At 38.0% G+C, this 12,412-nt stretch overlaps 1 protein-coding gene across 2 annotated transcripts in view; it reads left to right on the top strand.

Moving 5' to 3' along the window:
- The first annotated feature begins 464 nt into the window (after positions 1 to 464).
- LOC124147337 (excitatory amino acid transporter 2-like) overlaps positions 465 to 12,412 on the top strand; it is a 94,897-nt gene continuing 82,949 nt past the window's right edge. The window contains exon 1 of one of the 2 annotated variants that reach the window (XM_046518016.2): positions 465 to 585. Coding sequence is in view for 1 of the 2 variants with exons in the window: in XM_048402455.1 (XP_048258412.1) it covers positions 10,212 to 10,275 (64 nt within the window). In the remaining variant the exon portion in view is untranslated. Of the gene's footprint in view, positions 586 to 10,153; positions 10,276 to 12,412 lie in introns of those variants that run through there. The other variant, XM_048402455.1, reaches the window with a different exon arrangement.

Below are 12,412 nucleotides of genomic sequence, written 5' to 3'. Positions count from 1 at the left end.
TTACAAACAAAAAACAAACAAAACCATATGGAATCCTTATCTCCGGCGTCTCGAACACAGGCCTTATGTCGCGTCAGTGTGTCAACGTTCTCAATATTGCATAACTCTCTATTCTAAATACCACACATGCTGGAATGAAACACCCAAAATCACACTAGTCTCAAATTTAGAGCTGCGGTGACAAAAATCGCAAGGCAATATCGATCCATGAGAGTGGTTAAAATACGTGCGTCGATTAATGTCATACATAATTACATCTTTCCGGAGACTGATTTAAATTCTAACACCAACTTCTGTAGAAGCCGGTTGTATTGGTGGCGCTCAAGGACAAACTATCCGCGAGAAGCAAAAGTGGGACACATGTTGACGCTACGGTCTAATTCTCACCGTCAACAACTCAACTCCGTGCACTTCAACCTGGAACAGGCTATAATACAAATAACGCCTGTCAAACCCTCGCTCAGCGCCATTGGTTAGAATTAGTCACGTGGACTTCATTGACAGGGGCAGTTTTTTCTTGGAGTGTGTAAAATATCGTACTTGTATTGTTGGTTGTGACTTCACTGCGCGGAGTTGACAAGGAAGGTAGGTGCATGATCTTCATCCACAATGACGTTGGCTACATGTGTATGCAATGAGGTGCCATAACTGTCGTGATCAAATAACAAACTTTGTGTGTACATCCACAGCCATTTACGTATTGACAAAAGTAGTGGCGCGAAAGAACGAAAGTTGGGTCATTGAGCTCTGAACGGGCAATTCGTTATTTGCATGCTTTAACCTCCACAATTGAATTAACGGTGAATTAAATATATGCGGATCGTCATGGCTGCAGTGTGTTTTCAGACATGTTTAAAATGATAAATCTCTCCAATACTTTTTAATTTGATACAAAAATGCATTTTGATTTAAGCCCGCCCAAGCAAAGCAATGTTAGGACAGTTGTCGAAACTTGATAACCCTAAAACGGGCTTGGCTGCAAGAGATTGATATCAGATTTCACATGACACTTCTTTTTTGTTTGTGTTTTAAGAGTGGGTTATTGAAAGTGGTTGAAACATTCTCAGCTGGTAGCCGAAGTACAGATGCCTGTCCGGCAGAAGTGTATTTATTTTCACAGTTTTTGCCATTTTGTCGTCATTGATTTTCAGGGTGTATCTGTTGTAATATTTTCCAAAAGTGTTGTATAGCTTGGGTTGGGCTAATCAGCGAGATTTTCTTGTTTTGATGATTTTTCCAGATACTTTATTTCTAAAAGGTTCCATATTAGTAATAAGACCAGATTGTATATACAAAATCTTAACATACCGACTCACTGATAAGTATTAGATACACAGAATTATGTAAGATTTTAAGCATATAAAGATCTTTTTAAAATTGAATAAAAAGGTTAATTTGTTCCAAATTGGGATGTTTTAATGTATTTTATTTAAATTCAAAAGTGATTTTACTTTACACTCTATGCATTTAGGTAAAACCAAACCTTTTCTTTTTTATTGGCCAGGTTATCAAAAAAATACAAATCAGAAAGCTAACATTGGTAATTACTAAATAACATAATTAGAGATTTTTTTATTTCAATTTTGGAATTCTCACTGAATATCATCCTCTGAGCAGGTTTAGATAAACTGTTGTGTTGCTATCATACAGCCTACACTCTGAGCAGGTTTAGATAAACTGTTGTGCTGCTATCATACAGCCTACACTCTGAGCAGGTTTAGATAAACTGTTGTGTTGCTATCATACAGCCTACACTCTGAGCAGGTTTAGATAAACTGTTGTGCTGCTATCATACAGCCTACACTCTGAGCAGGTTTAGATAAACTGTTGTGCTGCTATCATACAGCCTACACTCTGAGCAGGTTTAGATAAACTGTTGTGTTGCTGTCATACAGCCCACACTCTGAGCAGGTTTAGATAAACTATTGTGTTGCTGTCATACAGCCCACACTCGGAGCAGGTTTAGATAAACTATTGTGTTGCTGTCATACAGCCTACACTCGGAGCAGGTTTAGATAAACTATTGTGTTGCTGTCATACAGCCTACACTCGGAGCAGGTTTAGATAAACTGTTGTGTTGCTATCATAGCCAGAAGCTCATTAGCAAACAGCACCGCTTAACTTGTTCAAGTGCAGCAGCTGTGTGTGAATGTGGGTGTGGGTACTTTTAGTTCACTCATTCACTGACATCTTCAATACACCGTGGGGATCATACAATCCATGTTTATTTGCCTGGCAATACTTTTTCTTCTAATCGTTAATGAAGCGTATAAATAATTATCAAATATTTCCATAATATCACTTAACTGTCTCTTTCAAATTATAATTGGGTGAAATGAGTTGTAGGAAGACTGAACAGCACAGCACTATTTCTCTCAGGCGGAGTGCATCGACATATGAGGTACAAACAGTTAACATTTCGGTGGACAGAGGTTAACTGGAAGTTTTACAATTTTCATTATAGAGTTAACAAATTCACATAGTTTCTTTTGGACATAGATCATACGGCAGTTACATAATTGCTGGAGTTGTAACATAGTTGGTCTTTTTTCGAATAGTGTTTTGGGATTGAGAACACCCCCAGTGATTTGTAGTGAAAAGTGACATTTCAATAAAGTAGAGGAAGATAATTTTCAAAATTCTTGAAAAGTGGAATCAGTATTTCGGTCGGGTAGCCTAGTGGTAAAAGCGTTCGCTCGTCACGCCGAAGACCTGGGTTCGATTCCCGACATGGGTACAATGCGTGAAGCCCATTTCTGGTGTCCCCTGCCGTGATATTGCTGGAATATTACTAAAAGCGGCGTAAAACCATACTCACTCACTCACAATTTCATATATCACTATAGTTAATCTGTCATGCCATAGAAATATGAATGAAATTGGGCAATCCACAATTTCTTTTGAGTAGTTGTCTGCAAATGCTCTTCATGTGATCTAACATCAAATTTAGTTGACGGACAGTACTTTGAACACAGCTCCAGAGAAGGGATAACACAAGTATGTTAGGCCTAAGTAAATTCTGCATCCGTTCAAAGGTCTAGTTGCAACTTTAACCGTGAGCAAGTTCATCACCCAGGAGAATTTTTGACAGCATGTTTGTATTTTCTCTGTACGTCTTTTATCTGCTTATTGTAATAAAGTTATAAACTATGGCTGACACGATTCATCAGTACCTACGATATTATCAATACTTAGGTACGCACAATATTTGAATCATCAGTTTGTGAGATCATGATATGCTATAAATAGAACAAGAATTAATAGAGTTGCCTCCCATAATGACAAGTAGCACAACGCCACCTGTAAGCATGGCAGAACACAAGGATGTGGTAGATGGGGGCCGCTGACTAACTGTTACGTTTAATAACCATCCCTTTTCTTAACATGCTTAAGACTGTTTTGTTTTTCTCGTTTTCTTTGTTAAAGTTTTTGAGATTTCAATACATAAATGTATGAAGAAAGGGGGATTTAGAAATTAGAGCTGTATTTGAATGATTTTATCATTTCCTACCATTTGACGTGGTGTATCGTGATTCCTGTAGTATCGCCAGTCTGCATCGTGATACGAATTGTATCGCAAGATACCAGGCGATACTCAGCTCTATCAAAAACAGTGATGAAATTAACAAAGTGTGTATATTGCTCCCAGTATGACAGATGAACTGATAACTTACACTAGGTTTCTTAACCCGTGAGTGAGTGACTTTGGTTGTACTTTTTGCAATATTGAAGCAATATCATGGCGGGGGACACCAGAATGGGCTTCACACATTGTACCCATGTCAGGAATCGAACCCGGGTCTTCGGCATGATGAGTGAATGCTTTAACCTCTAGGCTACCTGCCCCCCCTTTTAACCTGTGAAGATCCGCATTAGAATTGGTCTTCAGAATCCCATTCTTGTCGTCAGAGGCGACTAAATTAGATTCAGTCTTTGCCCTCATACTGATCAAATCTATATAGCCAGCTAGACCTAAACTATATTTATCATCCGTTGGGATCTTGTCTGGTTTTGAGGCTAATAAATTATTTCAACTGCAGATATTCATTCCTCATTCATGGACCATTTGGATGGGGACTTTTTGTCTATTGGGTCATTGGTTGATCAACACTTAAGTTCCCATCTTTAGAATACACATGCCACATTAGTCAGGGATTTGTCTTCAACTGCTCAAAGGCCGATATTCAGTCCCAAGTGTGTGGCACATTTATGTTAATATGTTATCATTGGTTATGGCTCATAGAGGTAACATGTATATCCCTGACAACAGGGTCATTAAAGTGCAGGAGGCATTAAAACTTAGTTTTACATTATCACACAGAAGGCAATGTTAAGATATTTCTGAATTTAAAAAAAAAAATAAAAAAAATTTAATCCCAATTTTGAACAAAATAAAAAAAGATTTCCTCCAAAATTGCTTGCCATGTTCACTAAGTTTAGAATCTGAGATAAATCCCTGCAAGCTGGTTTAGTGAAATAGGTGCATGATAATTCCTCACTTAACTCCAATCTAATCACTGCTAATAGGTGTCACAGATCACAGCGTGAATGTGTGACACAGCTGATAATGGGATGATTGTCACACAGGGCTTGGGGACGTACATGGCTGATGGCACCCTCACTTACCCCCATGTTGGGGTAATCATCTGGGTGTAATAATGTCACTGTTAATAGGGTGGAACAGGATATTGTTTCTAATTGGTCTCTTGGTGAAGCAGTGGGAGTCCTTCCTAGTCTTACAGTGCCTCAATACTGAGTACTCTAGAGGGAGGGAGTTGACAGTGTGCATTCAATGTTGTCGATAAGTGTATTCAGTGTTGTCAGTCCAGTGTATTCAGTGTTGTCGGTGTAGTGTACTCAATGTTGTCAGTGTAGTGTAATCAATGGTGTCAGTGTTGTGTATTCGACCCGTAAAGGTCCAGGATAGAATGTTTCTCCAGCAACCCATGCTTGTCGTAAAAGGTGACTAACGGGATCGTGTGGTCAGGCTTGCTGACTCGGTTGATGCATGTCATCAATCCCAATTGCATGGGTCAATGCTCATGATGTCAATCACTGGATTGTCTGATTATCTGACTCGATTATGAACAGACCACCGTCATATAGCTGGAATATTGATGAGAATGGCATTAAACATGTTAAACACCAATCAAACACAGAAACAAACATTGTTGCATGTTCAATATTGTCAGTGTAGTGTATCCAATGTCAGTGTAGTGTATTCAATGTCAGTGTTGTGTAACCAATGTCAGTGTAGTGTATCCAATGTCAGTGTAGTGTATACAATGTCAGTGTAGTGTATCCAGTGTCAGTGTAGTGTATTCAATGTTAGTGTAGTGTAACCAATGTCAGTGTAGTGTATTCAATGTCAGTGTTGTGTATTCAATGTCAGTGTAGTGTATCCAATGTCAGTGTAGTGTATTCAATGTCAGTGTAGTGTAACCAATGTCAGTGTAGTGTATTCAATGTCAGTGTTGTGTATTCAATGTCAGTGTAGTGTATTCAATGTCAGTGTTGTGTATTCAATGTCAGTGTAGTATATTCAATGTCAGTGTAGTATATTCAATGTAAGTGTAGTGTATTCAATGTCAGTGTAGTGTAACCAATGTCAGTGTAGTGTATTCAATGTCAGTGTAGTGTATCCAAGGTCAGTGTAGTGTATTCAATGTCAGTGTAGTATATTCAATGTCAGTGTAGTGTATCCAATGTCAGTGTAGTGTATTCAATGTCAGTGTAGTGTATCCAATGTCAGTGTAGTGTAACCAATGTCAGTGTAGTGTATCCAATGTCAGTGTAGTGTATTCAATGTCAGTGTAGTGTATCCAATGTCAGTGTAGTGTATCCAATGTCAGTGTAGTGTATTCAATGTCAGTGTAGTGTATCCAATGTCAGTGTAGTGTAACCAATGTCAGTGTAGTGTATTCAATGTCAGTGTAGTGTATCCAATGTCAGTGTAGTGTAACCAATGTCAGTGTAGTGTATCCAATGTCAGTGTAGTGTATTCAATGTCAGTGTTGTGTATTCAATGTTAGTGTAGTGTATACAATGTCAGTGTAGTGTATTCAATGTCAGTGTAGTGTATCCAATGTCAGTGTAGTGTATTCAATGTCAGTGTAGTGTATCCAATGTCAGTGTAGTGTTTTCAATGTCAGTGTAGTGTATACAATGTCAGTGTAGTGTATTCAATGTCAGTGTTGTGTATTCAATGTCAGTGTAGTGTATTCAATGTCAGTGTAGTGTATCCAATGTCAGTGTAGTGTATCCAATGTCAGTGTAGTGTATCCAATGTCAGTGTAGTGTATTCAATGTCAGTGTAGTGTATCCAGTGTCAGTGTAGTGTATCCAGTGTCAGTGTAGTGTATCCAGTGTCAGTGTAGTGTATCCAATGTCAGTGTAGTGTATTCAATGTCAGTGTAGTGTATCCAGTGTCAGTGTAGTGTATTCAATGTCAGTGTAGTGTATTCAGTGTCAGTGTAGTGTATCCAGTGTCAGTGTAGTGTATCCAGTGTCAGTGTAGTGTATCCAGTGTCAGTGTAGTGTATACAATGTCAGTGTAGTGTAACCAATGTCAGTGTAGTGTATCCAATGTCAGTGTAGTGTATTCAATGTCAGTGTAGTGTATCCAATGTCAGTGTAGTGTTACCAATGTCAGTGTAGTGTATTCAATGTCAGTGTAGTGTATACAATGTCAGTGTAGTGTATACAATGTCAGTGTAGTGTATACAATGTCAGTGTAGTGTATTCAATGTCAGTGTAGTGTATACAATGTCAGTGTAGTGTATACAATGTCAGTGTAGTGTATTCAATGTCAGTGTAGTGTATACAATGTCAGTGTAGTGTATACAATGTCAGTGTAGTGTATACAATGTCAGTGTAGTGTATTCAATGTCAGTGTAGTGTATACAATGTCAGTGTAGTGTATACAATGTCAGTGTAGTGTATACAATGTCAGTGTAGTGTATCCAGTGTCAGTGTAGTGTATACAATGTCAGTGTAGTGTATACACTGTCAGTGTAGTGTATCCAGTGTCAGTGTAGTGTATACAATGTCAGTGTAGTGTATACAATGTCAGTGTAGTGTATCCAGTGTCAGTGTAGTGTATACAATGTCAGTGTAGTGTATCCAATGTCAGTGTAGTGTAACCAATGCCAGTGTAGTGTATCCAATGTCAGTGTAGTGTATTCAATGTCAGTGTAGTGTATCCAATGTCAGTGTAGTGTAACCAATGCCAGTGTAGTGTATCCAGTGTCAGTGTAGTGTATACAATGTCAGTGTAGTGTATCCAAAGTCAGTGTAGTGTAACCAATGTCAGTGTAGTGTATACAATGTCAGTGTAGTGTATCCAATGTCAGTGTAGTGTATCCAATGTCAGTGTAGTGTATACAATGTCAGTGTAGTGTATCCAATGTCAGTGTAGTGTAACCAATGCCAGTGTAGTGTATCCAATGTCAGTGTAGTGTATCCAATGTCAGTGTAGTGTATCCAATGTCAGTGTAGTGTAACCAATGCCAGTGTAGTGTATTCAATGTCAGTGTAGTGTATCCAATGTCAGTGTAGTGTATCCAATGTCAGTGTAGTGTATACAATGTCAGTGTAGTGTATTCAATGTCAGTGTAGTGTATACAATGTCAGTGTAGTGTATCCAATGTCAGTGTAATGTATCCAATGTCAGTGTAGTGTATCCAATGTCAGTGTAGTGTATTCAATGTCAGTGTAGTGTATACAATGTCAGTGTAGTGTATCCAATGTCAGTGTAGTGTATCCAATGTCAGTGTAGTGTATCCAATGTCAGTGTAGTGTATTCAATGTCAGTGTAGTGTATACAATGTCAGTGTAGTGTATCCAATGTCAGTGTAGTGTATCCAATGTCAGTGTAGTGTATTCAATGTCAGTGTAGTGTATACAATGTCAGTGTAGTGTATCCAATGTCAGTGTAGTGTATCCAATGTCAGTGTAGTGTATTCAATGTCAGTGTAGTGTATACAATGTCAGTGTAGTGTATCCAATGTCAGTGTAGTGTATACAATGTCAGTGTAGTGTATCCAATGTCAGTGTAGTGTATCCAATGTCAGTGTAGTGTATTCAATGTCAGTGTAGTGTATACAATGTCAGTGTAGTGTATCCAATGTCAGTGTAGTGTATACAATGTCAGTGTAGTGTATCCAATGTCAGTGTAGTGTATCCAATGTCAGTGTAGTGTATTCAATGTCAGTGTAGTGTATACAATGTCAGTGTAGTGTATTCAATGTCAGTGTAGTGTATACAATGTCAGTGTAGTGTATACAATGTCAGTGTAGTGTATTCAATGTCAGTGTAGTGTATACAATGTCAGTGTAGTGTATCCAATGTCAGTGTAGTGTATTCAATGTCAGTGTAGTGTATCCAGTGTCAGTGTAGTGTATACAATGTCAGTGTAGTGTATTCAATGTCAGTGTAGTGTATTCAATGTCAGTGTAGTGTATCCAATGTCAGTGTAGTGTATTCAATGTCAGTGTAGTGTATTCAATGTCAGTGTAGTGTATACAATGTTGTCTCAGGCCCCCTCAGAGGTCAATATTCGATCCTAGGACTGCATCAAAAGACAATAAACAATCCTGATTTGTATTTCAAATTTCCCAGTTCCTCAGAAATCCATGAAGATTAGAACAATGTCACAACTATTTTCCCAATTTGCTTGTTCTTGAGTTATCAGAGTTGCCATAGCTCCTGTACTCCTGGAGGTATCAAATTCAGTGTGACACTAGCTCCTGTACTCCTGGAGGTATCAAATTCAGTGTGACACTAGCTCCTGTACTCCTAGAGCTATCAAATTCAGTGTGACCCTAGCTCCTGTACTCCTGGAGGTATCAAATTCAGTGTGACAACAGCTCCTGTACTCCTGGAGGTATCAAATTCAGTGTGACACTAGCTCCTGTACTCCTAGATGTATGAAATTCAGTGTGACAACAGCTCCTGTTCTCCTAGATGTATGAAATTCAGTGTGACAACAGCTCCTGTACTCCTAGAGCTATCAAATTCAGTGTGACAACAGCTCCTGTACTCCTAGATGTATGAAATTCAGTGTGACAACAGCTCCTGTACTCCTAGAGCTATCAAATTCAGTGTGACAACAGCTCCTGTACTCCTAGGTGTATGAAATTCAGTGTGACAACAGCTCCTGTACTCCTAGATGGATGAAATTCAGTGTGACAACAGCTCCTGTACTCCTAGATGTATGAAATCCAGTGTGACAACAGCTCCTGTACTCCTAGAGCCATCACATTCAGTGTGGCAACAGCTTCTGTTCTTGAGGCATCAAATCAGTGTGACAATAGCTCCTGTAGTCCTAGAGCCATCACATTCAGTGTGGCAACAGCTTCTGTTCTAGAGGTATCAAATTCAGTGTGACAACAGCTCCTGTACTCCTAGAGGGCCTACCCTCGACCATAGCTTTGTGACTGGATACAAATGACATGACACTAGAGGCCGACATGAATTCAAATTACTCTCGCAAGCAAGAAATTCTGTGTGAAGTTACAGATGAGGGTGGTGAAAATGGTGTCATTGCTTCTCAAACGAAGTTACGAATGAGTCACAGTCTTTAGGATTTAGCTATTTGTGACACACACAAGTGCAAACTATTATTGCAAATTCAACCTTCCGTCTACATCAAGTGCATGTAAAATATATAAAAAATTGTCTAACCCTTAGTTGTGCACACAAAATCGATCTTTGAACACGGTCGGTACCTATAAAGTTTATGTACCATACTACATCACTAATCCCTGTGTTATGTGTAATTTGATATGCTGTCTTTGGCTTGACGTCACCAAACTGTGGGTACTTCAAGATCATGGGCACATGGTCCTATTCATTCGTGACAATATTGAGGTGTTACATTTAGCCAGGGCTCGATTTAGCTACATAAAACATGCACCAGTGCAACCTATTATTGAAAAACACAACCTAATATTTATGTCTAGATGAACCAAGTGCATGTCAATATATTTCAAATTTGTGTCCACACAAAATCAATTTTTGAACACACTCGGTACCTATAAAGTACCATACTACATCACTAATCCCTGTGTTACATGTAATTTGTCATGCTGTCTTTGGCTTGACGTCACCAAACTGTGGGTACTTAAAGATTATGTGCACATATTCCTATTATGTTTCACAACAATGTATCATCAGTTTATGTGACACTAACAGCAGACCAGCTAGATTTTATGGGACCAATCTGGTTTGGTTTTGTGAAACTTGCTTTTCATGTCAACATGCACCTGGTGCAAGGTAAATCAAGTTCCTTAAATCGAGCCACACTGTCACTTATAATAGAATGAGGATGAAACTCATGGATGGCTTAACATGCACTACAGCTTTTGTGTAACTGTTATGACATGTATTAACATGATACATTTTAAAACTTATGATCTATTTGTCAATAGCACATCAACAGGGTCTCATGATTCGACTTGAGTACGCAGGGGTAGAAACTTGACTCGTGCTCGTGTACCCAGTAATAAGAACCTTTTGATATCGTAATTTTCTTTATGAATAAATGAATATTAAGAGTCCCTTTTTCTAGCGAATAAAAGCTAATGATATATCACTTAAATTAAACGTAAATACAAGGCAATGACACTGACGTACATTAAAATACCTCAGACATTCTAATCTATCTGCAGCAGTCTTACGAGAAGTTGTCTGTCAGAATGTCAGCTTGTATGTGATTTGATGGTAGACAGAATTACAGAAGTGAAGAAATACTATCACTGCTATTCTGTATATATGATACAGTTAGGACGTATAATCAGTTTTTGTGCAAAATGCCGTAAATTTCCGGGTACAGAAAACTACGGACACAACAAACTCAAAGGGAGCCCTAATTCTAGTTATAACTGTAGTTTGTAAGGAGCATATATACAGTTCGTGTGTATTTGTTATAAACGAAGTTTACTGTTTTATGTCAATCTGATTCGCTCAGTTGTTATACATAATAACTGAACTTTTCATTGACATTTCTGAATTGACATTGGAATGTTAATGTACCGTATAGTAGTTAACCTTTGTGTTGTTTTCATAGGTTACTCACGTTATAAGAAAGGTTACTCACGTTATAAGAAACTAGTTAACGCCTCTTTGTGTAATTTGTTATTGAGTGATAAATATGATATGGGCTTTTTAAAAATATCAATTGAAAACACTTTCAGAGCTAAAGATAAGCTGCATATTTGCATGAAATAAAACCAAGAACATATTCAAAACCCAAATTCTTTCAATTAACTTGCGTACAGAAACGCATGCATTGAATGCAAAATTCAAATTATAAAAACACCTCACGTAAATTCCCATTGAAGCTTTTTCATCATACGTACAAAGGAGATAATTTCCGAAACACAATTACGTGCTTAATTACTTTCCGGGTCAAGCCTATATTTAAAACAGTTATATACATCTAAAACATTATTTCATTTTTTTAAAATCTTAAAATGTTCACTAATTTTGGGAAAAACCCAAAAGAGTGATGAATAGATGAGTGAAAAAATATTGGTTACCCAATGAAAAATGTAATAACCCAATTAAAATAGAAACCCTAGAGTAGAAGCTCAATTGCTCAAAATGTTATCTGGAGCTCTGACTCTTTAAGGTGTGTTAAGTGACGTCTTCAATAGAGTGGTGTTGTGCAAGAGATAAGGAGAAATGTCAGGTACCACTGTTGTCAAGTCTGATGTTTTGAACATCAAGTACTTTAGGAATAATTTGATGTATGTCCGACATCACTGTACACTGTGGACGATATGTAAACTAACTAACAATGCATAATAGGCGACTGACATGATCGGGTTGTCAGACTTGCTGACTTGGTTGATGCATGTCATCGTATCCCAATTGCATGGATCGATGCTCATGATGTCAATCACTGGATTGTCTGGTCCAGACTCGATTATTTACAGACCGCCGTCATATAGCTGGAATATTGCTGAGTGCGGCGTTAAACAACAGACAAAATGCTTCATGTAGCTGGAATATTGCTGAGTGCGGCGTTAAACAACAAACGAAACTAACTAACAGCGCCATTTCTCTTAGAGTTTCTGTACAGAGAGAATCCAAATATGGAGGTCAAGAATTTATTAAATGCAATAGCGCTGGCACCAACAGATACCAAAGTGACAGATGCAAATGCTTTAAAGCACGATTGATGTGTAATTTTTGATGCCACTCAAGCGGTTCCTGCACGAACAAAGACGGTTGATAAATCTTGATATTATTTGCTCTCTTGTAATGGCAATGTGACGATATTATGTTGATTGCATTAATAAAGAATCAAAGTTCTTTTCATTCCTCATTTTAACACAACAATGTACCACAAGAGTTTGCTTCATACTATTTTGTACATTACACATGTTATAACTGATTACACATTTTT

Source organism: Haliotis rufescens, unplaced genomic scaffold, assembly GCF_023055435.1.
Source record: "Haliotis rufescens isolate VD_foot unplaced genomic scaffold, xgHalRufe1.0.p SCAF_26, whole genome shotgun sequence".
Taxonomy (NCBI): Eukaryota; Metazoa; Mollusca; class Gastropoda; order Lepetellida; family Haliotidae; genus Haliotis; species Haliotis rufescens.
Note: the sequence above shows the minus strand (reverse complement) of the source record. Positions and strands in the feature narration are given on the sequence as shown.